Below are 26103 nucleotides of genomic sequence, written 5' to 3' on the forward strand. Positions count from 1 at the left end.
ATTACTAAAGATCAAAGAATCAGCTCTAAAGCAAGGAGATTTAGACCCTCAGGCTAAATTATTCTACGATTGGGGCGCACTCCTCCTGATTTTGAGGAAATTTATTGAAATCTGCTGCAGCCTTGCTCACAAAAGTTTAGACCTGAAAAGGTAGCCTGCAGTCATGCTTTTATATTTAGAAAAGTGGGTGGTGTAAACCCACACTGCAGCCATATGGGACATCAAGCTTTTATACCACTAGTGCTCTTTCTGCACCACAGTACTGTGGCCTTACCAAAATGTTAGACAAGCCATTTGGGATCAGCTCATCTCTCACCATGTTTAGAGGTCAGGGTACATGGAATGCTGGATAGCAGTCTCCCATTACCCACAATCAATAATGCCAGCAGAATGTAGTTGTAAAATGGGCGAACAACGCCAATAGAACCATTTTTCTATGGTAAGTGTTAGCATTAAGGTGAGGTATACTGTTGCTTTAGGAATAGGATTAGTATTAGGATAAGGAAACATTTAGAATTAGGCTTAGCCTAAATAGTAGTGTCAGGTTTAGGATTAGGGGTATAGGTTTGAAATAGGATAAGCGGCTGATGCAGAATGAAGGTTAATCCTTAAATTCGGGTTTAGGCTAGTTTAAGAGTTAAGGTTATGTTTGAGTTAGCTTGATTTGATTTTTTTTTTAATAATTCTTTTTATTGAAGCTAGATTTGATTTGATTTGGAAATTTATATATCGCACGAATGCCCAAGGGCGTCTAGGCGTCTAGGTTAGCTGTAGGATAAGAGTTTGTTTAAATGTTAGGGTTTAGTATTAGGCTTAGCTGTACAATCAGTAGATGTATTATGCTACTTGCTTTATTCTATGTAGTGCTATTCTCAGAAAATAAGACTAATGTAGTGGCTTCCATGTAGTAGTACTTCGATGTAGTTGCAGTGTACACAGCGAATTTCAACCTATTTAATATTTCTCTGGCATCTACACATTTAGTTATTACTGGCAGGGTTTGTAGCACTAATTTACTGATTTTCATACAGAAGTCAGGTTCAAAGTAGGGCTCAGCAAAATCCAAACAATTATACTCCGATAATGAGACCCAAAATGGAGGTCGCACACCGGTGAAATATACTTTGAATGAAAAACAAAAGAAAGACAAATGTACCAGGAGAAAATATTGTACATAGAAAGACCCAGGTAACGTTACCACTGTCAGTGTTTATCCAAAAACAAGAGACTATTCTCTGCTCAAATTATGTTTTTTTCCCCTGAACAATGAATGGCTTGCTTTACTGGTTGAAATTAGTCACTCAGTTCCATTGCATGTGTACCACATAGTACATAAAGCACTTCTGTTGCGCTCTGTTTACTCATCTAATGCAAATCCTCGAGTCAACTCGATACTGCACGTCTAAATGAAATATTTGAAAATAATGATGTCTTGGTAAGCCATGCGAGAAAACACCATTAATTTTCAATTAGGTAAATGTGTTTACATTGGCATACAGCAAGCATACTTTCTTAGAGTGAATAAAACCACTATTCAACTTTACTGTCGATGCTACCAGACCAGTCACATAATCCGCGTTTTGGCACATATGTATGAAGTCATTAAAAAACTATCTACCAGCATGTGAAATTGTATTACTTTTGTCCATACTTGCATAAACACTCTTCACTTTGTGCAAATAATATTGTGAATGCATGCTCATTTTAAATAGATGGCGATAAAGATTGTGTAGGTATGATAGAGTCTTACTTCAAACTCAAGAAGTTGTTTTATTTAGTTTTTAACCACTTTGGCACTGTTCGTCAACTCTACACAAAATGTCCAATTCAAAAGCTTAAGTAGCTGTGTTTCAGTATGAGACGTTTTGTGTACCTCCATTCAGGTGGTGAGAAGGTAAAGGGGAGAGCAAAGAAGCTGAGATTTAAGTGTTGGCTCTTATAAATATATTTAATCTGTTAGAGCTAGTACTGCTCCAAAGAATTACACCAAGCTTGATATGACAACCAGTAGCGGCTGACCCTCATAGACGATGTGCCAGAATTATGTGCCAGTATTTTATTAAACAATGGTGAATATTAGCCAACTTTTCACTATTGGTATAACTTCGCTGCAAAGATGAATCAGCAGGCACAGAGGCCCTTGCATAAGCCATCAGAGCAATTGTGAAGTGCTACAAAGTCCCAGCACTGATTTTAAGTGTTTGATACATATTAGTGCCACACCATTAGTGGGGACCTGCAGTAGGACACACACACAGAGCTCCAGGCTGTAGGCTCAATCCCTGCTGGGCCTGGAGCAATCACCCTGACACCTCGCCCTCTACCATTTTGTAACAAGGTGGGGGGTGTCAGGATCCTCACTGACTCCACCCAACCCTATGTAGAGATAAGAAAGGATAAGGTGCAAGAAACTAAAGTCACTACATCCGGCAAGTCCGAGTCTGTCGGGAAGCAAAAGGAGCCAACATTGCAGGACATACTGGAGGCCTCACTACTGTCCACACATCCTTGGAGTCGCGCATCGATTCGGTGTCCACTGAGGTGGCCCTCATCAGGGAAGATATGCAATCGATGAACTCGCGCCTAAAAGATGTCGAAATCAAGGCGACCTCCCTGGTTGAAGACACGTCGGAGTTGCAGAGGAATCTGGAAGACCTGCAACAACACGCTACGAAGCTCGAAGCGCAGTTGGATGACTATGAGGGATGCTCCAGGCACAATAATGTCCGCATAATCGGGGTTCCGGAACGCGCAGAGGGGTCTTTGGCGGATCTTTTCGTGGAAGAGCTGATCACTACTTACCTCAAGTCGCGGGGTCGCTCCAACTTCTTCTCGGTGGAACGGGCGCACCGAGTGCCGGGGGCTCGGCCACGTCCTGGAGCTCCCCTGCAACCGCTCCTTGCTAGGATCTTTAACTTCCACAACAGGGATGTCATCCTGCAATGTGCTCACTCTGCCCCACCAGTAGAATTCCAAAACAGTCGCATCACCTTCTTACCGGACTTCACACTCAAGGTGCAGAGACAACGACGGAGCTTCTTGGAAGTTAAAAAGGCGCTCCGCGATAAAGACTTGAAATATGCAATGATGTTTTCAGCCAAGTTGAGAGTGGAATCCGATGGAAAATCATGATTGTTCACCTCCCTGGAGGAGACCTGGGACTGGTTCGAGGGCTGGCGTATGGCGAGCCGCCGCAACAATCATGGCCGTGGTGTGAGGAGGGACGAAGATGCCCGAGATTCTGGTGGTGGCTCACCGCTGCAGGATTTGAATCAAGCGGCGGGTGGTGCCGAATGACTGGTGTGTATGTTTTCCCTGGGGGAGATGGAACGGTCCGGATGGCCCGAGGGGTGTGGGGATAGACTTTCCTCAGCCATAAGTATCAAACCCGGTTATTTTTAGTTATTTTGTCCTTCATGACTTGGCTGACTTGATTTCCCCAAGATTGCTTGTTCCCCGATTCAGCGGGTGGGCGTCGTGGGGTGTATCCTGGGCCCGAGCTACTGCTCTAGTATAACCATATCAGACGTTTACTCTTCTTGTTGGTATAGCGACCATTTCTCAAACATGTATGCTCGGTCCGGCCGCACGACCCCGTGAGTTATTGGAAGGGTGGAAGATGGGCACTCTGCTAGTTTGGGGGGTGGGATGTTTTGCTACCGCCAAGGGAGGGGGGGTTCGGGGACGATGTGTTGGGTCTGTGGGGAGGGAGGGGGGTCGGGTTTGTATTGGAGGTTTGATTTTGGTATTCTTTTTGATTGAGGTATGTTTTTTGTTTTGTTCTACACTGGTACATGATATTGTTCACCTCTCCACTCTCATACTCCATTCATTTGTCATTTACGTAAGGGGCATCCACCTAGGCTGTTCACACCCACACTTGACTATTCAACATTACTCGATTCCCATTAGATGGATGTGATGACACGTGGTCTGACACTTAATTTGTCCACTTGGAATGTTAATGGATTGGGTGACAAAATTAAGAGGGGCATTGTGTTGCAGTACATTAAGCGTAACGAACTTGACCTTGTGTTATTACAGGAGATGCACCTGATTGGGAACTCCTGTGGCGCTCTGAACAGGAAAGGGTACAAAATGGTGGTCCACTCCGACTTTACCCCGGGCTCCAGAGGGGTGGGGGTTTTGCTTCGCAGGGGTTGTCCCTACATCATCCATAACTATTAGACTGACCCCCAGGGCAGATACGCTGCGGTTTCGGGCACCTGGGAAGGATGTGTTGTTAATTTCCTCTCTGTTTATGCCCCCCCCCAGACTTCAGCGCCCGACGCTATGTGACTTAGGGACCCTGCTTCTGGACCTGCCACTCGGAGTGTTGGGAGGGGATTTCAATCTCACGATGGAGGTTTCTCTGGACCGCCTTCCTCCCCGGGGGGACTCATCGAGAGGATCTCACTTGTCCGAGTTCGCGAATGCTTTGGGGGTGGTGGATGTCTGGTGGTGGTTCAACCCGTCGTACACACGTTTTACGTTTCGATCCGGGGTGCATGGTAGTCAGTCGAGGCTAGACTATCTATTTACTCATGCCCAAGATGTTCAGATTTTCACGAGGTCCAGTCCCCCGTCCTGGCGACTCTGGAGTCTCGCAGTGGGGGACGCCCCTGCTCCATTTCCGTACACCCGTGGGCATTAAAAATTCCATACATCAGGCACGCTCTCCACAAGGACACTGAATATTATTTTGCAGAAAATATTGGCTCAGTCGACTCTGCAGTGACGCTGCGAGGGGCCTTCGGGCGGTCATTAAGGGCAGGGCTTTATCACTGATGGTGGGACACAGGGCGGAGCGAACCAAGAGGGTACTGGAATTGGAGGCTGAGGTCTCGAGTTTGAAGGAGTCGTTCGCCTGGGATCCTGACCCCGCCACACCCCACAGCCTTGCACTCAAGAGACAGGATTATCAACAGCTTCTCTTTGAAGATGGGGCGGCGCGTTCGCTAGCCTCCCGACACAGGATTTATGAGCAGGGGGAACGGACAGGTAAGCTCTTGGCGTGGCTTGAACGACGGGAGCAGGCTGCTAGATGGGTCCGCGCGATAGCGAACTCAGAGGGTACCCTAATTACCGACCCTCAACACATAGCTGACATATTTGCTAGTTATTACGAGGAGGTATACACTAGTTCTCCCACGTCTCAGGCCTCATTGTCTGCTGACCTTTTGGTTACGCTCGATATTCCTACTATTTCTCCGCGAGGCAGACATCTCAGTGACTGAGGTCCAAAAGGCCATACAAGACGTCCGTTTTGGGAAGGCTATGGGCCCTAACGGGCTTCCCATTGAGCTATTTAAGCCCATGTCAACACTACTGGCTCCCCACCTGCTAAATCTATACAATGAATGTTTTGAGTCAGGTGTCCTACCCGCAGAGATCTGCACTGCAGCTACTGTGGTCATCCATAAGCCGAACAAGCCTGTTGAGGAGTGCAAATCGTATCGCCCTATATCCCTCTTGACGGTTGAGGCTAAGATTCTGGCCAAACTCCTCGCGAATCGCCTCCCCACTATATCGCTGACCTGGTCCATCCAGACCAATCAGGGTTTATGCCGGGGAGGAATACGGCCCGGAACTTCCGTCGGGTACATGGGGTCCTCGGCAGACTACACACCATAGAGGAAGACGCGAATCTTTTGTCGTTGGACGCCTCAATGGCTTTTTTAACACCATCGAGTGGGACTTTCTTTTTGCTGTTTTGGCCCGTCTGGGGTTCGGACCCAAACTTATCCGTTGGATTCGGCTATTGTATACTCACCCTACGGCTCATGTCGTTGTTAATAACCATCGCTCCGCCACTTTTTCGCTTCATCGGGTCAGGAGGCAAGGCTGCCCCTTGTCACCGCTACTTTTCGCCCTTGTCTTGGAACGCTTGCAGTGTGGGTCCGGGGTGATCCGGAGATAAGGAGGCTTAAGTGGACGGCATATCACGAGGACCGCATCTCGCTGTATGCCGAAGATATCCTCCTATACTTGGCCTCCCCTGCGCGGTCGCTGCGACGGGTGCTCCACATTTTCGGTGCCCACTCTGGATAGCAGATAAACTGCTCTAAGTCCAAGATGTATGCGCTATGGGGTTGCCCCCCGATGAGTCCTCGGGGCTTTAATATTCCGATGGCCCCTGTGGGTTTTCGATATTTTTTGCATTTCGTCACTCCTGACCCCGATCTCTTTTTCGAACACAACTTACTCAGACCTCTCTAGCGTTTCAAATCCGACGCTGTGCATTGGCGCTCACTCCCTCTCACTCTTCTTGGACGTACGTCCCTGTTCAAAATGTTAGCACTCCCGCGCTTTCCCTATGCCCTACAGAATACCCCTATCCCGATCCCAGATTCTTATTTTTTCCAAATCGACGGTGTATTGCGGGGACTACTATGGGAGGGCCGTACGCCGCGCATCACAATGAACAAGCTCACCATGGGTTGGTATGACAGGGGCATTGGTTTACCGGAACTCAGACTATATTATCAGGCGTCCCAGTTGATTGTTGTCAATCGCTGGGTGTTTGAGCCTCACGATGAGCCTAATTTCCGTACAGATCATTGGCTCCTGGGACGGGCGGTTACAATAGAGCACTCTACAACAACCCCGCAAGCTTAACTTAACAGGCCTCATGGCGCGCAAGGTCGAGATTTGGCATGATGTTACCAGAAAATTAGGATGGCACAGGCGCCTGACGAAGGCGACCCCCTTGTGGGAGCCCGATATTTTAGGTCATCTCAGCGCTTGTCCAGGGTTTTACAAGTGGGATTTAATCGGAACCTCCACGGTTAGAGACATCTGGGTTAAGGGGAGGCTAGCATTGTTTCCGGAGCTCCAAGCTAAATACCAACTGGCACCATCAGAGACGTTTAGGTACTTGCAGATTAATCATGCTGTGTCCTCCGCCCTGCCGAGGGATAGCCCTCTCCCGACTTGTCTCCTCTGGAAGACCGCCTGCTGCCCAGGCTCGACCTAAAAACGAGACAGACTGATTGTGGTGCAGAAAGCAACAAAATCTGCATGTTACCCTCCATTTGAATGTAGAAATCTTGTAATAGTTAATATTTACTGCAGTCATTTAATTCTGAACCCAGGGTATCGGATTTTAATGGGTGTGATACGTGTTGTATCCCCTGAATGGGGCACTTGTAACAGAACCCTGAGTCAGTGCTTTATGCACTTATCAAGCCTAATTACTCCAATGGTAGAATGGAATAAGTCAAATTAATGGTTTAACTTTTTTCTTGACAGTGCAGGCAGCTAGGATGGTGACACTATCTTCCAGTGCCAAACCTAGATAGCAGGAAATACAAAATTTCAGCTACAAATATAGAACAGTAACCTATCTGACTTCCCTTTTATATTTTAGACACAGAAGCAGTGGGCTAGAGGTTAAGTTGAACATTTTGGAACTTCGAGACCATATAAACTCTGCACTGGCACTTGATCAAACATTGTGTAATGCTGAGCACAACCCCTGTGCTTGAAACAGTAAATGTGTGTAATTTAGAAGTAATGTGTGCAATCAACTATATATGCAGGGCAACTAGAATTATGAGATTCTTTGGCCACAATGTTTTCCACTGGGTTATGGGTTTGCTGCACTTGTCTGATAACCCATCATCCATTGCATAATTTGCAGAGGTTAACAAAAAAGTTTCTTCTCAAACGGATCCAAGGTTACTAAAAAGTTGTCAATTTTGTGGCTCCTAGTGGTAGGCCCTTTGTAAAGTTTAATTGGGCATCTTTCTGCTACTGTATTCAAGTGTTAAACTGATACTAAAGAGGCAAACCCTTTGTCATTTACCCATAACACCGGGTGGGCAAATTAGTTATACGGTCACAAAATGTGATGTATTATTCTGCATAATTTGCCTTTTCTTGCCACATAAATTAGTCAGTCCTGCCACAAAATGTAGTCATTCCCTGCCACATAATTATATTGGCCCTATTTATAAGTAACACACTTGCAGGATTTCTGTACTGTATCGTTCATCATGTCACCCCCATCACTGATCTGTGTAACCATCCAACCGCTTATGATCCAAGGTACCGCTTTATTATCATGTAGAAAGTGTTGTCCTTTGTTTCCAAACACATTTAAATGGTTTGTGTTTTATATTTAGACCACGGAGTTACACGGCACTTGCGAACTTGCACACACGTATACTACTGTGCTCATCCGATTGGGGAAAAATAGACTGCAAACTCAGAACAGTGCGATTCCTAAACAGCGTAGTGTGGGCTGCGTCTCAAAGTCTGCTAAGGACACTTCCTTTCTGTCTGTCAGTTCATATCTGCATGACCAGTGCTTTAAATGGGAAAAAATAAGTGCAGGTACTCATTAAAATTAGTTAGAGGTGTGGCAAAAGGGCGGGCTAAGGGCAGGATATGATGTTACATAATGACCTCTGTACCAGTTATAGCACATATCAAAACGCATGAAAAATGCATTTAGTAAACATCATTTATCCACTTTACATCTTCGTTTCCTGCTTCAACAGAGGGGCACACAAAGGAAAGCAACCTCTGTGCTGAACAAAAAGATGGAGAAAGAAAACGGCCTTGGGTAAGGTAGAGGATTGTCTGTCGCTGCCGCTCTCTTTAGTACAGCCAGTACAGACAGTTCCTTAAATGGGACAGGATTACTGACTGGCAGCCCCAGCCCATTTCACACTCATGATGGAGGAAGGGGGTGGAGGGGCCTTAAGCACTTTAAGCCTAATAACCATTGCGCACCTGATCAACAGTGCAGGGTCTGTCTAGACCCTGTCCTGCTGATCACAACATGACGCTAGGCAAGCCCTCTCAACCCCCTGCAGTCTGGGGGCATTCAAGTGAGAGCTGCTGGAATCTCCAGCAGCGATTGTGCAAAAGGCCAATGAGGGGCTCAGTGACTTGTGAGCTCCTCGGAAGCAAGGCGGCATCTGCCCTGAGGAAATAAGTAATCGGAGCCTGCTGTGTTCTCAATGAGGGTACTGGTACTCTCCCTCACCTAAGAAAAGTGCCGGTACTGACTGCAAGGAAATTCAGAAGTGCCGGTACTCAGTACCGGTGAGTACCGGCCCATTTAAAGCACTGTGCATGACCATTGCCCGAGCCTTAATACAACTGTTATATTTCACGGCAACATCACAGAGTGGACCCTACAAAACTCCAAAATAACTCTTACAAGCCTTACAATGGAAGATCCCAGAACAATTTGTGTGACGTCTATGGATACGTCTCTGAACTCCAGTAACCCGGCATCGCCCCTGTACCCCATCACAATTCTGGAATCTGACTGGAAATGCTGCAGTGCGCAGTAAATACATATTTCAACTAGGTTCAATAAAGAAAATTACAAATTTAATTCAAGCACAAAACTATGGCGAGTGCTTATTTTAGCTCTGAAACGTCATTTCACGCAGAAAGATTTATGAATGTCTGCATTAAATTAGTGGTATGTGAGCAGCAGTTATTGTAAAACGTGCTAAAACTGTATAGTTATTGTAATTTAGATTGATGCCGCACAATTTAACGCTGTTTAAGGCAACAGAGATGGACGATTGTATTTCAGTGTGACGATTGTGTATTTTTTTTTTTACGTGAAAGGGGCGTGGTCTGGAAACAGGATCTAGCTGGTTTCTGTGAGGGTCCTTAGATCTTTCTCATGAGCCGTGCTGCTTTTCATTTTCATCCAGTCAGTTTACTTTAGTTAAGCACGGGTGCCACGATTGTTGAAAAAGTAAAGAAATAGAAAAAAAACTATTTCTTTACTTTTTCAACAATCACGGCACCCGCGCTTTACCTTTAACCATGTTAAAGTAAAGCGCGGGTGCCGCAATTGTAGCAAAAGCAAACAAATAGGAAAAAAACGGTTTCTTGCCTTTTTCAACAAACGCGGCACCCACGCTTTACTTTAGTTAAGCGCGGGTGCCGCAATTGTTGAAAAAGTAAAGAAATAGATTTCTTTACTTTTTCTTTACTTTTTCAACAATCGAGGCACCCGCGCTTTAGCTTAACATAGCTGAAGGTAAAGCGGGTGTGCCGCCAAAGCGAAAAACACAATAAATAAATATATATATAAATAATATAAGCATTAGACAAAAACGTGAAGAGCGAGCGGGCTTGCTAACGCAGAATGAGCACAAAAGAGTGTTTACCCACTAATAAGGGAGACAGTGTAACGCCGCAAGTGAAAGATCCAGTCCGGATGGGACGTCTCAAAAGGAGATAAGGAGGTAACAAAGAAGCCCCATTTTCAATGGGAAGCCAGCATTTAGCATAAACGATGATGCCTGCCAATGAGAATGATGGGCAGGACTTCAACTCCACTTCAGAAATCTCCTTGATTACAATAAGCCTTGCAGAGCGAGCAATGCTTGCGCACTGCAACGCAGGTCTGCGAGACATAAAAATGAGAACCAACTTGGTGGAATTAGACATAGATGTTCTCCATCTCCCTTTAAAACCTTCAGATAGGAACTCCAGGAGTGCATTGCTGGCAGAATGACTGGTGATGTTACCTCTGTGAAAGAAACTGAACTAAAGCTCAATCAATAGGCACTGGCACCACATCCAGACTGGCATATCCTACAGCAGGACCACCTGCACAAGTTAAGTGGATTTGCCTTCACTGAAAGTGCTAAATTGATTCCTTTAATTCACCTCTAGCTCGGAAAATATCAAATTTAATACACCTATGTTTCAATGGGATAAAACAGATGTTCTATTCATGCCCTTTGATTTGCACATTTCAGGCAAAACTATGGATGCGCAAAAGATTTGACCTTATCAGTGCCAACCAGGGCATGTTATGCTTTTAGAGAACAATATAAATGTTGTCACTGTTGCAGCCTGACAACATGCTGTGTGTGCAGAGGCATCTTTCTGGGATGCAAATATTAAAAGCATGCTTTACGTAGCAATAAGTGAAGGTAACTGTACACTGCCCTTTGTTCGTCTATGTTTAATTTACAATAGTTATTCCACATTCCAGAGCTGATCTAGCACCCTGCCTTCAAGTCAGGTCAATCTCACGCCTTTAGGGATGAAATGATGGTCAAGGGAATACAGAGCATGCAGTCACTTTGGCTTTTTTTGCATGCTTCAAATTATAGCAGACATCAAGGCCAAGGGTGCCGGAGAGCAAAATAAAATACAAAAAAATCGGGGACACACTAGAGAAGACTGAATTTCCTTCATCAAGATGTAGTTACTTTAAAAAAATATATATATATATATATTATCTACTGGCGGTCGCCAGTAGATAGTTATAGTTAGGACCGTGTTTCCATAGGAAATCTCAAAATTCTATTTTGAATAACTTTGGCGCCGGTTGACGAATCCTCGCGAAATTTTCAAAACTAATGGGGCGCTCCGTTCAGCTCCTACCCTGAAAGTCTCGGGGTGATTCGTCAAGTGGGGGCCGAGAAAAAAGGGGGGTCCCAAAACGCGTTTTCCCCATGCATTTTTCCATAGGACCTTTAGACACAGCTACAGCCCGAACGGCTGAACAGAATTACTTGAAATTTGGCAGAGAGGTAGCCATAAGGTCAAGGAAGTGCCTTTTGCAGGTCTGGTGTAAATCTGTTCAGTATTTCCTGAGAAAATAGCATTTAAAAGCATATCAATATCTATACGCGCGCTCCGTGCGCGCACCGTGCGAGCACCCTAACGTGCGCGAGCGTAATTCTGATTGGTGGTTACATGTTAGTCAATGTTCGAATCGGTCGAAATCAGGAAGTGTCGGCCGCCATTTTGTTTCTTTTCAGTGCGAGAGTGAAAAAGGAAGGTGGCGAACGTGAAAAGGGGGCAGGGTAGCGAGTTCCTGACCCCCTAGCCTTTGTCAGGGGGTCCCTGAAGGACCCCGAAGGCAGAATTTTTTTTTTTAAATCGCGGGGGTGCGCGCACCGTGAAAAGCCCCCCCAAAAAAGATATTTTTTTTTTTTTAAATTATTATTTTTTTTTTTTTTTTTAATCGCGGGGGTGCGCCCACCTTGCGCGCACGGTGAAAAAAAAAAAAAATAAATTTAAAAATGTAATACGTAGTTTATTGTAAAATAAATATATAAAAAAAATAATAATACATAAATAAATTAGCATTGAAAAAAACGTTCAAATTCACTGAAAAAACCATAGGTTTCCCACACGTTATAGTTAGGAATTAGCATTTAAAAAACCTTGCAAATTCACTTAAAAAACCATAGGTTTCACACATGTTATAGTTAGGTGGATATTTCACTCGTAAAAAAACAATGAAATTCCCCCGTTATAGTTAGTTCAGATAACTATAACTCGCGCGACCGCCACTCTATCACAAGGATGATGTCATCAGTGATGTCATGAGTGATGCCACTGACCATGTCATGAGTGATGTAATATGTGACGTCATCAGCAGTGGATTGCGGGCGCGCGAGTTATAGTTATCTAAACTAACTATAACGGGGGAATTTCATTGGTTTTTTACGAGTGAAATATCCACCTAACTATAACATGTGTGAAACCTATGGTTTTTTAAGTAAATATAGATATAGATAGATAGATACAAGATCCTCATTTCACTTGAAATCAGCAGAATAGAATTTAAGTACGATATATAATAAACATACACCGAAAATGCTACATTCTGGCCCACAGTTTTTTTTATTTCTTTCTTCACCAACACATTGGTTGTAATGTACCAGCACTCCTCAATTTGTCAAAACTAAAGAACTGTCAAAACAATTGAAGTAATTGCACCATTTTGGTCAAGTGGAAAAGCCAGAATCATACCACAAATATTCACATCCAAAATGCAGCAATATCGAGGGAGGCGGGGCTTAACAGTGAGAGAAGATGGCTGAATGTTAATGGCTCTCCCCCATGCCAGCTCAATAAGTGGGAAATATGCACAGAAGTATCTCTCACTTCCCAGTTCCATTCTGTCCCACCGACAGAATGGAATGGGAAGGCTAGAAAACCACAGAGAAACCAACAACATAATGGGGTGTGCTGTTTTATTCCAGATGAGAGGTGAAACTGAATGAAAACATTCTTAGGCCTTTTAGATTACAAGACGTAAACTGACATATCAACCCAATCTGAGGAGGATATGCCGTGGCACCCTATTTGATTAATGGATTGTGTTGACTACAGGTAGTGAGACAGAGGGGTGATGGTGCTGGAATGGGTCCTGGAATCTACAGTGGTAAACTGCAACTTTGGGAGAAGTGTCAGCAGAGTGAGTGACCAAACAACAGTTTAGCAGTATGAATGTTATTAGAGCGCTAGTAATGCCCTGAAGATACTTGCATTGGCAGAGTGGCTGCTCCGGATAGATTTCTCTACCTCTTGACCGCATCGCTGCAAGATCAGCAGACATTTTGAATTGGGCTCAGCAAGTAAAGATTATTTCACTCAAACCTGTGAAGGTCGCCTTCTTTCTTTGTACCCCGGTGGGACCAACGCAGCAATAATGCTATGGGACAGATAGGATGCGTTGCTTATTCCTACAGAGTCCCCCGTCAAAGACAATTTGCCCAACGGGCGGTAATCTCTTTTCCACATCTGTAAAACTTACAAATGAAGAACAGACAAAGATGACACCAGTGCCATATAGGAGTATGGTCATTATCAGCTTGCTATGCTACCACAAGCATTGCGGATCACCCTAAGTGACCACATGGTATTTAGAAAAAGGTCTGATTTGACGCTAGGATATGAACATGAGTGTGGCATGAAGAGCTGCCCCTGCTGGACTTTGCCTGCTTCATGTCGGGGGCAAAGGCTTCAGCACAGCCATTGTCCTTGATGGGAATATCAGGACTGACAAAACACTGTATGATGGAAATAGCTGAATTGAATACTACGCTGGACACTCTCCTTTCGGCATTGAAGGCAACAAAACTCTCCTTGATTGCAGCCAAATAAGCAACAGCACAAACAGGGAAGTGAAAATAATTGGAATGAAACTCATAGCCTTCAAAGTCAGACTGGAAAACAATACAAGGAAAGTGGATGATATGGGTGATACATTCATGGGCATCTCACACCCAAGTTTATTTGTGTAAAGTTCATCAGAAAGTGTTAGAACTGAAAGATTGCAACTGGTGGTCTAATATTAGGATTTTTGGAATCCCTAAAAAAAAGAAAGTGACAATATCTTCTCATTTATTGTAATTCCAATGAGCGCACAGAATCTGGTGTATACTGCAGACCAATTCATGTGTCCCTACGCCCACTATAATGTGCTTCTTCCCCCACAAAGTAGCAAGACAGATGGTAGAAGTGGCAAAGAAACATGGCTGATACTTGAGACACAAAACAAATATTTTATTCTGAGAAGACTTTGCTTATGGGACTAATTTGACTAGAAAAAGTTTTGTGGCACTTTGATCACTTCTAAGAAAATGGGATATAAAATTTAGCCTTTTTGAACCTGCAACAATGTTGGTGACAATTGATAGCAAAAATAGCATGATCTGGGTGAATTTGAGAAATTATTTGAGACCATGGAGGAGATAGCAATGGAAATGATTTACCCTGGAGGAACAGCACACAACAAAACGGAACATGAACCAAGAGTGAGAGAGTCTGATTCGCATCATGTGACAAACACCACACAATGATTAGCACCTCAGAGTGAAGAAGACCATAACAACTGTTCAGAAGAGATCCCTGCCAAAGGTAGACAAAAAACAAAAACACCATTTACCTCCTCCACTGAGCACTCATGAGGAGCCTGGATCATGTCACTCCACACTAAAAACCTATCCACCAGTGTCTTACCACTAGTGTACTGAAACAGGGACTTAACACTACTATAAGAGGAAAACGTAATGACAAGGTAGAACGTTCGTTTTTTATTATTATATAGAGATCATGACCATGTTTAATAGGACTCACTGTGGGCCATACAGGTTACACCCAGCTTTTTGTCTGCTCTAAGGAAAAAGCTAAGAGAAGGGAGTGCTTTCACCTAAATTGGGCTCTACAGGAATAATTTGAGAGCACAAAGGTATCATAGTGACCACTATTTGTGCTCCTAACGGCATCAGTAGACTGTTTACAATTTGAAGATGGTAGTAATATTGACTGAATTGAGGAATCTATCCCTATGGCCCCTCTTTGTCAACAGGCTTTCCAGCTATTACAAAAGAAATAAGGTACTGTAATATATAGCCACTAAAGTCCGGCTGTGGTGATTTTGCGAGAGATGAATCTCTTCCTGTCTGAATCTGAGAAGTTGAAAAGAGAGTGAGTGGGGCAAGTAGCAGCATCTTCTGGTCATGCAGTACATCCAGATAATCCAACAGCTGATACGCACTACTAGAGAAAGGAGGACTAAAAACATTGTTCCATAAACATCTCGCAGTCCACATCCAGAAGACAAGGAATTGTCTGAATGGGAGTTTTGTATTTGCTAAAATCCAACTGCAAAACTCTCATTGGATCATTTTGTGCACCAACAAGAATAAAAAAAAGGCATCTTCACTTTTTTAAATATACTTTTCGATGAATTATGTCTCGATACAGGTGATTGTTGGGAAAGACTGGAATCTGGTTCCAGAGCTGATACTTGATCGTATAGGTTCGGTCTCCGTAGCTAACATAGAAGACAGGGGCTTAGTTCTAGACCTGATATTGTGTCATACATTACTAGAGCCCTGGAGGCTTCTGCATCCAACCAGGAGGGAACACACCTTATTGCCCAAGGATAATGGACACGATGCAGAATAGATCACCTTTTGATCAGCAAACATTTCCTACCACGAGTCTAGTGTAAAATATTGGAAGTGGGGTTTTAACATGATGCAGAGATCAAAACAGAGCTTAAGCTACCCTTTACATTCCCTGGATGCATAACATGGAGGATAAATATCGTCAGGTACAAGACACCAAGGGAAAAGAAGAAACTGAGGGAACATTTTAAGGATTAGCTAAAGCTAAATAACAGTTCAGTCTTAACAAGTCTTGTGGTTTATGCAAAATCTTACCTGGGGCCTATACGATGAAAGACTCTGCAATAGCACGAAGAAACAAACAAAACAAAAAGATTTGTGGAAAAGGTTGCAGATCCTTAGGGAAAGATATCAAGAACCTTCAGGAGCAGAAGACCTACACACTTTAATGCTAGCTAAATACGAGTAGAGCTCCCTTTTCACAATTAAATTGGAGCTTGCTTTAGCCAGACTTCAATGTAAAACTATATGCAAGTGGAAAAGGTGGGGTAAATGCCGGCTCTACAAGTCTTATTGAGGGGGTGGGACATCCCTTTTGTTCCCTGTCAATTCGCAAATGGATTGGAAATAACTTAATGAATATAAAATCACTTTTGTTATTATGCACCCATTATATAGGGCAACTTCTTTCACTAAAAGCCTCAAGTGGTGTTGTATCATTATATTCAAGTCTTAATAATGACCTTCACTTATATCGACAACACAATATCGACTACCAACCTATTGTCACGGAAAGTAGATGAGGAGTTAGGATAGCAAATCTATGCTTCTCTGTATATGCTTACCTTGATCATATAATGAAGAGTCGATATACAAGCAGACCAGTAATCGTGACATCGATACTGTGAGCTAAACTGTCCATCCCCCTTGAATATTAGTATAAACCAGCAATAAATACATAAAGTAGGGTTGTGCCAGTATAACAAACCACACCATGACTGAATTCCCTCACCTCCCTCCCAAATTTGAAAGCACGCAGCTGATGTGGATGACCTGGAGGAATCTGGAAGCAAGACTGCTCTCTCTGATTCTGATGAGTCCCTTTCAACAGCAGCCAACTTCAAAGAGATTCTAGAAATGCCTGTGGTCGCTCCTCGCTATTCCACATCGACACTCGTCTTCCCACATGATGGATCCGCATGGACGCAGTTTCTGAGAGGGTGGATGCTTTGAATAGACTCTGCTCACAAATTAGCTCCATTGCATGTGATGGGTTTCGAGGCTTGTCTGCACAGCAGAGCTCGGGAGGTGTGCCTTGGACACCTTCCATGGTTTGAGATTTATAAATTCTGTAGAGGCCTATTCTTACGTGTTTATTATGAGTTTTATGAGCATGAGAATAATGCATGAAACTGTGATATGAACTACATTCTGCAATAAATATCAAATTATATTTTCATATAAACATGCGTTATGCATATGCTTCAACCTCCATTCCAATATTACTGCATGTAACAGATTGCATTCTAAGGTATGACTGCAAGGACATTTTAATGACAAAAACGTTTTGGAACATGGATTATTTTTGTGGTTATGGTTGCAGGGTACAAAAATGCTGTGTTCTACTCGCTTCCCTGGTGTAACGTAATTTGACCAGTTATAAACGGTTTCTACTGAATCCAGGGAATAGCATGTGGTGTTTTGAATATACAATGACCTGCTCTGAAGAAATGTCCAGGTGGCTCCAGCTGCATCTTGGAATAGACTGCTAGTGCCCATTGTTTTGCTTGGTGTTTATTTTAGAACTTCACATTTTTGGTGGGTGCTTGAATTCTAGTTTCACAAACTCCACATGCCACAAGGGGATCCAGCAGAACTCATTAGCAACTGGTCAAATGTAATTTCAATCCACCTACCCTGTGAAACATGTTAGCAGCAGTAGTTGTAGACAGAAAGAAGCATTCCTTTCAGACGGTCACAGTCCAGACGACTCTCAGTCACCTCACTCTCCCTTGCCCATGGCCTAAAATCATCAAAGTCTGACTGCACAGTGTAAGCATTTTTATTATCTCCGAAACTGCATTTTACAGCCTTCCTCGTCTCCTTTGACTGTTATAGGTTTAGCCAGGGCTTTAAGTGGGATGAAAAAACTAGGGTGGGAGCTCTCAAAGGGGCGTGACCAATGTAATTAGGGCGTGGCTTAAAAAGTACGCTAAAAATCTGTGCTTAGCATAGTGTGCCGTGCCAGAGGTGATTAGCAGCTTCTGTCATTGCATCCAGATATATAATACAACAAGTAATATTACACCGACAACAACCCAGTACTATTTGCTTTGTCATTGGTTGTTAGTTGCATAACATAAATAAGCAACAATCATGGCTTGGTAGCATAACATATTGAAAATGCTTCAGTTCTGAAATGATGCGACAGTACAAGAACTAAATCGAGTCTCTTTGAAGTTACCTCAAAGGCTTTAAGCAGGGCTACTGCTGCAGAGTTGGGCTTTTTTTTTTATCCTGAGGGTGAGAGCAAAATGGAGAGCCCAATAGGCACCCGTCTCGGCACCTGCTTTTTAGCACCGGCAGGACCCAACCCACTTAAAGCCCCGGGTTTAGCAAAAAAGAGGGCCCCTGATGCTTGTGAATGCACACATCAACTAAATTCAGTACTACGAAGGTTACTAATAGTAAGGGCAAACTGTGGCCCATTGTGAATGGGACCCTAGGAGCCTTGCTCTAACAACCACGCATAAAAATAGATGCAAGAAATGCAAAAGTAAACAGGGGTGCAGCTATATTGGTGCCACCTTTGGAAGGTCACTGTGGCCCAAGGGTGTCAGGGACCCTCAGTACACCAATCTTGAAAGAATCTCACTACCTAATGATGGGGAAGGGAGTCATTGTCTTTGCCTGCCTGGTACCCTTGGCACGCCACTGCAAGTAAGGGAAATATAATGATGTGCCAATCACTGGCACGGATCCAAGAAATTGTCGAGAAGGAAAAGTGAAAGAAATATAAACATGTTTCCAAACAAGAAATAATGCTTTCGAAAAGAAACTCCTTCTCTGACAGGACTACATTTTGTCGCATTGCATTTAGCACAAGTCTTTTCGCGCGCGCCCAGGCAGGCAGGGGTTGCACGTGTCACACACGTCAAGAAGCCGGAGTCCGAGTTTGAATGAATGCGGCTGCCTGGGCTGCGGTCACGCGACGGATGCCGAGCTAACACGTGGCGGCCAAGCCAAATCAAAACAGACCTCGGGGGACATCATGGGTATCAGTGTGGACTGACGCCAAAGCAAACTCTGTCAGACCAGTCTTTAAAGAATGGGTTGCCAGCTTTTGACATATGCAAAATGCATTAACCCATAAGTAAATAGAAAATACAGATGGGTTAAACAGCATTCATTTCTCAATGAAGCGGTATTCCAAAACAGATAGCATTACATGTTATATGCATACAATAAACGCTTTTCTCCAGTGCAGCTGCAAACGCACGAATGGCTTCTACTTGTAAGCTGCATTCTGTTGTTCCCCATAAAGTTTGTATTTTTTTCCTGTGAAGTACTTGTTCTAATACCTCAACGAAAGCGCACTTCTCGTAAAAGAAGAAAAACCTTTGCACCAGTAGGGAGCAGCAATGCACCTCAACATGTTACTCCTTTGTTGTTGAACATTAGTACAACGCAACACCTATTTCTCTGAAAGTTCTGAGCAACTGCTTTTAAAACGCTGAAAAGAAAGAAACCCCATTGAACATTCAAACACAGAGGAGACTCAGCACTTCAGTCTCCATTTTCCCCTTTGGTCTCAATTCACACTTAATATGAGCAACCACCCCTCGAAAATACACCCCCCCTTTACCCGCCCCCGCGGTGTGCCCCCTCACATTACCTTGATATCCGCGGACAGTGTAAACAATCGGCGCCAGCAGCAAAAGTAGGTTGAGCAGCTGGGTCCCCATGTTGCTGAGACGGGCTTCTTTCCTTTGCTCCTCACACAAGCCTCAGGATGAAAGGGGAGCGAGAGGACGAGGGGGAGGGAATACCCTCGTACAGCTCAAACCTCACAGCAGAAAGATAACAATTCCTTTCCTTGTAAAAGACGTGCTGGCGCCTGCCAAGAAATCTGGGAATGTAAACCAGTACCGTATTGGTCACGGAAGCCTCCCTTCTCCTTGGCCTCGCTCATGTAGCATCCAAAAGCTGCTAAGATTTCTTCCAGTTGCTCATGCAAATGTATATCTCGGGCTCATAGCAGCAAGTAAACCGCGTGCAGCTGAACAGCTTCCCGTTTACTTACAGAGCCGTTTTAAATACTACCTTGAAAGTTTTACCTTTTGTTTGTTTTTTCATGTTTCATTTTTTTCTCTTTTAAATGCACGTTATAGGATTGCTGGTACAAATATTTTACACCTCACTTGTAAAACAAAACATGTTAGTTTAAGGATACATGCTAGTAAGTTCAACGAGCCTTAATTAGAGAGCACACATTATACTTATGAGCTGTTGTGTACCTTCTGTGCATTAATCAAAACTTATTTATGTTTTGATCAAAATGTAACTTAAGAGTCAATTTACATTTGATACATGTATGTTTTAGTTTTTATCTTTTATAGTGTGTCAGTTAGTAATTAGTGTTTAAAATAAATATATAGTATATAATAGTATATATATTAATTAACTGCACCATACATGAAGATTGATTTAAAACATACACCTACCTGGACAGTTTACCAGAGATGGGTTTGTTTTCTCGTAATACAGAATTCTAAGAAGATCAGTAAGCTCCTTCAACACTTGTTGATGCTGACAGTTACCTCACAATTGCGTTACCACTTAGGTTCCGATTTAAATGTCGGCGTAGAGGGAACTCTGCGGCGACGGAGTTCTCTCCCTACCAACAACCAACATTATGGTCTGCCCCTCCTTGATCGAGGTGCACAGGGCTCTAGTACAATACGTCTCACGCAATCTACAGGTGGGAGCACCTGGGGTTGCTGCGCAACCAGCTGGACCAGTAGGACTACTATTAGTCTGGTTATGGTTAATTTGGTTATGTGCATGCGTCCCCAGAATAAGGAAGATTTACCTTACTGGCTTGCAGAGAAATTTGACCAGCTGGAAGCAGTATTTCCGAATGCAACTCCTGTGGAGAAACACAGGATTCTTACTATTAGTTTGCAGAAAGACTTAATACCCTAAGTAACTGATTGTGAAAATTGGGTAAAGTGTTCGCGGCAGTGTATGCGAAATGTTTTGGCACACCATCTATGACTGTGTTCCCCTCCGTGATTAAACGTGTTCAGGATGAACACGGGCCGGACGCGGCTGTGGAGTTGGGGATGAGGTTGGTTGGAGTGTTTGACGTAGTTGCTGATCTGATCCTTGCTAATGTAAAGGGAGATGCGGTTAACTTTCAAGTGTCTAATGCTTTGCGCCGTGTCCGGGATGAGGAGAAACCCTGCGAATTACCGAAAATTATTGCAGAAGCTTATAGGACAATTGGGCGCAACAGTTTGGGTGTTAAGCCTTTTGCTAGAATTCCAGCGCAACAGCAAACACAGACGGCACAGTCTACTAAAGACGACCGTCCGAACTTTCCTAAAAAGAATTGGAAAAATAAGAAACAGGGGAAGCAACAACAAACACAAGGGTCGCGTGCTGCATCGTCTGTTCCCGAACCCTCTGAGCGCACTTATGAACTGCGCGACCGCGCAAGAATTAGGTCTCCTGACAGGTTTCAGATTCCCGATCAGCGTTCTCCTCGTTCTTCACAGGCAACATCAAGCCGGTGGAGGGGAACGCCAGGATCACGGCAGAGGTCGAGGTACCTTGCAAGGTCGTGAGCAGCCTCGTCAGACTGAAAGCAAAGGGAGACAGGGCGATATTCCTCATCCGCGACCACCTTTTCAGAAAAAAAAGGTGCTGCCTTAACTGCAAAATATGCCACAGACGGTGAGAACACGGCTCCGGAACTTAACATAGGTAGTAACGCTTCTGGACAGTGCAGCGGAGGTTACAATAGTGCGGCAAGCACTGCGTCCATTTCTGGAGGCGACAGCAACTGAAGCATTCATGCCAGTTGAAACAGCTGACACTCGAGTGGCTCTCCCTGACAGATTATATGATATAGTTCTTCTAATTGAAGGTGACATACGTGTAATTAAAGGGATTTTGGGGGAAAATCTGACTTTTTCGTAAGACATACTTTTGGCGGAGAGAGATTGGCCACCGCCTTTTGTTCTAGCCACTCCCAGGGGTGAGGAGGTTATATTCCCCAGTTTTTCACATAATGTCTCCAAGGAGCAAGCAATGGCTTTTGCAGAAGAGTGGGCTTTGGTCTGTACCGTACTCAGGTGGGCTGGGATAAAGATTCTCCCACGCATGAGATACCATTACGGTCTATGCCACAGCCACAACCCCAATATCCTCTCCGGCGGGAGGCAAAATCTCTAGTTGCAAATATTCTGGATCAACTAGAGTATCGTGGAGTAATTGAGTCATGTGTGTCACCGATGAATAACCCTCTATTTACAGTAGCAAAACCAGATGGGTCGTACCGCTTAGTTTTGGATTACCGACATCTGAACTCACATTGTCGGACTTGTGTGGTGCAGAATACCCATAGTTCTGCGTTAGTCAACAGTCTTGTTCGTAACAAATATAAAACTACACTAGACATTTCCAACCGTTTTTTCACACACAATCTATCAACTGAAAGCAGTCAATGGACCACCTTCACAGCGGGCGGAAAACAAAACAAATGTACGCGTTTGGCAATGGGCTACAAAAATAGCCCTGGTGTTTTTGCCGTCCGTATAGTCTCTTTGTTAGACAGCATAGACGAAGACGCATACATGTATGTTGATGATATCTATCTAACAGACAACGAGTTATGGCTTCATCTTTGTCATGTGGATCGCATCATTGTTTTATTTGCGGACCACGGTTACAAATGTAACTTTGCAAAATCACACATTGCAGAGTACACAGTGTTGTTTTTGGGCTACGAGCTCAACAATGAAGGACAAGGCTTGGCGCCTCACTTCTTGGAAAAATGCGCACGTTTGCGCCCTCCGAGTACACTGAAAAAATAACAGTCTTTGCTGAGTTTTTAAAATTTCGGTCGAACTTACATTCCCGCTTATGCCCAGCGTATCAAGCCTTTGTATGCTTTGATACAACCTACTTTTTCAAAAGCCTGCTGGCTTCCGGAACATTCTACTATACTGCAATCTTTGCAGTCTGATCTTATTGCATCAAAATTCTTGTTGACTCATGATAACCATACAAACCTGGTAATACGAATCATGCCAGGTGCAGTGGGTTTTACTTACTTGACTTTTAATGAAGGAGACACAGTACCTATTGCTTTACAAGTCGCATTTGTACACTTCGGCAGAATTGCGTTTTTCCTCTATTGAAAAGGTTTTGACAGCAGTCCAGATGGCGATCCTAAAGGAACGCGCACTGGCACATGGGAAACGTATTTTGGTTGTAACAGCATGTCCAGCTCTGGAAGTGGTGACAAAGGCGAGTGTACTGAACTCTAAGACTTTACATCCTCGAAGGATACAATGGGCCACATCGTTGACCTCTCCTTATATCACGTTTATTTTTGACACATCTTTGCGTACACAGGAGTTTTTACAGTATGAATTTGTTTATCCTCCTCTACTGTCAATGCGCCCCCTTGAGCAGTACCAATGTATCATCTATACCGATGGTTTGGCGCAACCAGGAACTGGGTCTAAGCATTCTTACTCGGCTGCTTGTGCTATAGTTGCGGGTACCGTAGTTAACGGATTGTTCCAGTCGCATGTTGTGTATACTCAGGCACTAGGTGACTGTACCGCCCAATTAGCCGAGCTGCGCGCTTTGGTACTAGCTCTGGAGTTTGCAGATCCAAAGGTGATTTCATTAATTGTAAGCGATTCATTCTACTGTGTTCAGTCTTTTAATGACAACTTATCCTTTTGGTCTCAAAATGACTATCGTGATTCCAAAGGCAGTGCAATTAAACATAAAATGCTTTGGGTTTGAGTCGCAGATCTTAAAGACCGTCTGCCTCTCACACAGGTAATTCCTAATCTTGGTCATCAGCGCGTAGGAGTACACGCAGTTGGCAACAATTTGGCAGATGAAGCTGCCGAATCAGCAGTAGCCACGTGTTCAGTTGCAGCAGTTACAAGATCCATGAATAGGATTGATAATGACATTTTGGCAGCAATAGCTGGTACGGAGAGGGGTGATAATTACACGCAGGGTTTCCTTTCCTAATACTCTTATAATTTAAGACCCAATAATGTTCCTTTTGTGAGAATTAACGACGTTGGTGACAGGTTGATAACCAACGCGGACCGCAGATCTTCATTAATAACAGCCGCACACGAAGGCATGGCTTTGGCACATGCTGGAGTGTCTGCTACTGTTTCTATCTTGCAACAGCGTTACTGGTGGCGCGGCTTATATAAACAAACTCATAATTACATACTTTCTTGTGACATTTGTCAGCAGATTAAACCATCTACGGCAATCCGCCCACCACAAACATAGCAATGCATTTCTAATAAACCTTTCGGTTGTGTTTATTTAGGTCACTGCGGTCCTTTTTTTTCAGATACTGCCTATAAGTTCATCTTAGTTGAAGTTGATTCATGCACACACTTTCTATGGGTTTGGCCACAATGCAGTACTGACGCCTGCACTGTCATCAGGGATTTACGTGTCTTTGTGGGAATTTTTGCATGTGGCACCTTCCACTCGGACCAGGGGCCAGCGTTTGCCTCTAAGGCGTACAAGGATACCATAAGGTCTTTAGGGGTGCAGGTCAAATTTCATCTCCATACAGGCTTGAGGGCAATTCGGTTGTGGAGCGAATGAACCGTGACTTAAAGCAATCCTCGACAGCTAGGGTCATAGGGACTGGCAGGAACTGGTTCGCCCATTTTTCTATAGCGTACAACGTGTACTAAATAGTCTCCCTAGAAGATCTATGGGTGGGCAGACCCCATATGAAATGCTCTTCGGCATGAAAATGTTTGTGCCAGACCTTGATGGTCTAGACATGGTGGCATCAGACACATCCTTTGACGTAGATAATCATTCTGCTGTATTACAGAAACTACAAGAGACCCGTGATAGTCTTGCAAAGGAACATTTACCCTCACCCACTGATGCTGCCCTGCAGATTCCGGTAGTCGGCTGGCTACCCAAAATCGGTGACCTGGTCCGAGAGAAGGTGGAGAACAAGAAAGAGTTTGGCCTCTCTTATCTTGCACCTGTCCTAGTGCTTGGAGTGAAGGGTGCTCGTACAGTCATTTTACCACTACTTCCTGGTCGAAAAGAAAACAGATACATCTCAGTGGACAATGTCAAGCTACAACATCTGGCCGATCCTGAAAAGCATCATGACAGCAGTCTCTACAACAACTGTATCGAGAGATCCTGGCTTACCTGCTACTAACAACACACAGGAAGACATCGCCATTGAGCTAGACTCTGTTACCAATCATTTACTGCTCCAGCCTGCTTCCACTCAAAATGAAGAAACTGAATATGCTTATCCAACTACAGTGCCATTACCTGGTTTGCGACCTGAAGTAATTAATGATTCACGTTTTTCCTTTGACTCACATTCCACATCATCAAAGGACCCTTCCAATTTTTCTATTTTTGTCGCCTGGTTTAAACAAACTTATTTGGTTCCGCCTTGGACATACATCTGATTGGTGCTCATCGCAATTTTTTTGTTTTTGTCCATTGGCTTTGTGACATTCTTTTTCCTTCACATCAATGGTCACTACCTTCCTGAACACATTGCTGTGAAACTGGTAGATGTAACTTTGGCTCCGCACTCTTCTCCTCACATCATGAAAAGACACCTGACTTTTGTGAACATCACTGCCTGCCCGTTATAGACGGCATAGTTTGGGACGCTGTAGATTTTCAAATCCATGGCCCTACGAAAATAATTAATGTGCCAAATGTACTTCGTGTTTCAATGGGTGATGTAGTGAAACATAACATAGGGTCTGATGATTGGGACGTGCAGGCCGTGTTTTCCGACTTGAAATACTATGCCGATTTTGATGCTGAAGATTTGTATTTGAATACTGCAAATTATGCAGATTTGTTTTGCTATCAGCACTATGGTCATCATTATCTGCTTAAAGCTAACACGTTTAGAAATGTTTTTAATTATACACAATGGGAACATTGCCCGGCTCCTTTGGAAGGCAGCTCTAAAACGTTTTTGAAAAAATTCACATATTTTACCGACTTTGATAAATTAAACCCCGGGTCGTTCTATTATAAATTAAATGCTTCTTCAAATTCTAAAATAATGCTCACCCACAGTAAATTATTATATGCTAAATCCTTTATTGATAAATTGTCAGTGGGTGGCTATTATCTGTGGAACTCCACAATTGATCTTAAATCAGTTTGGGGTTCT

The 26103-nt window shown here is 43.7% G+C and overlaps 1 protein-coding gene across 2 annotated transcripts in view; it reads right to left on the reverse strand.

The window, feature by feature from the left end:
• SRPX (sushi repeat containing protein X-linked) overlaps nucleotides 1-19833 on the reverse strand; it is a 458279-nt gene extending 438446 nt beyond the window's left edge. Inside the window, exon 1 of one of the 2 annotated variants that reach the window (XM_085622913.1) lies at nucleotides 19540-19833. In XM_085622913.1, the coding sequence (XP_085479039.1) occupies nucleotides 19540-19609 (70 nt within the window). In that variant the 5' untranslated portion in view covers nucleotides 19610-19833. The remainder of the gene's footprint in view (nucleotides 1-19539) is intronic. The other variant, XM_085622912.1, reaches the window with a different exon arrangement.
• Nucleotides 19834-26103: the final 6270 nt, after the last annotated feature.

Source organism: Triturus cristatus, chromosome 8, assembly GCF_964204655.1.
Source record: "Triturus cristatus chromosome 8, aTriCri1.1, whole genome shotgun sequence".
Taxonomy (NCBI): domain Eukaryota; kingdom Metazoa; phylum Chordata; class Amphibia; order Caudata; family Salamandridae; genus Triturus; species Triturus cristatus.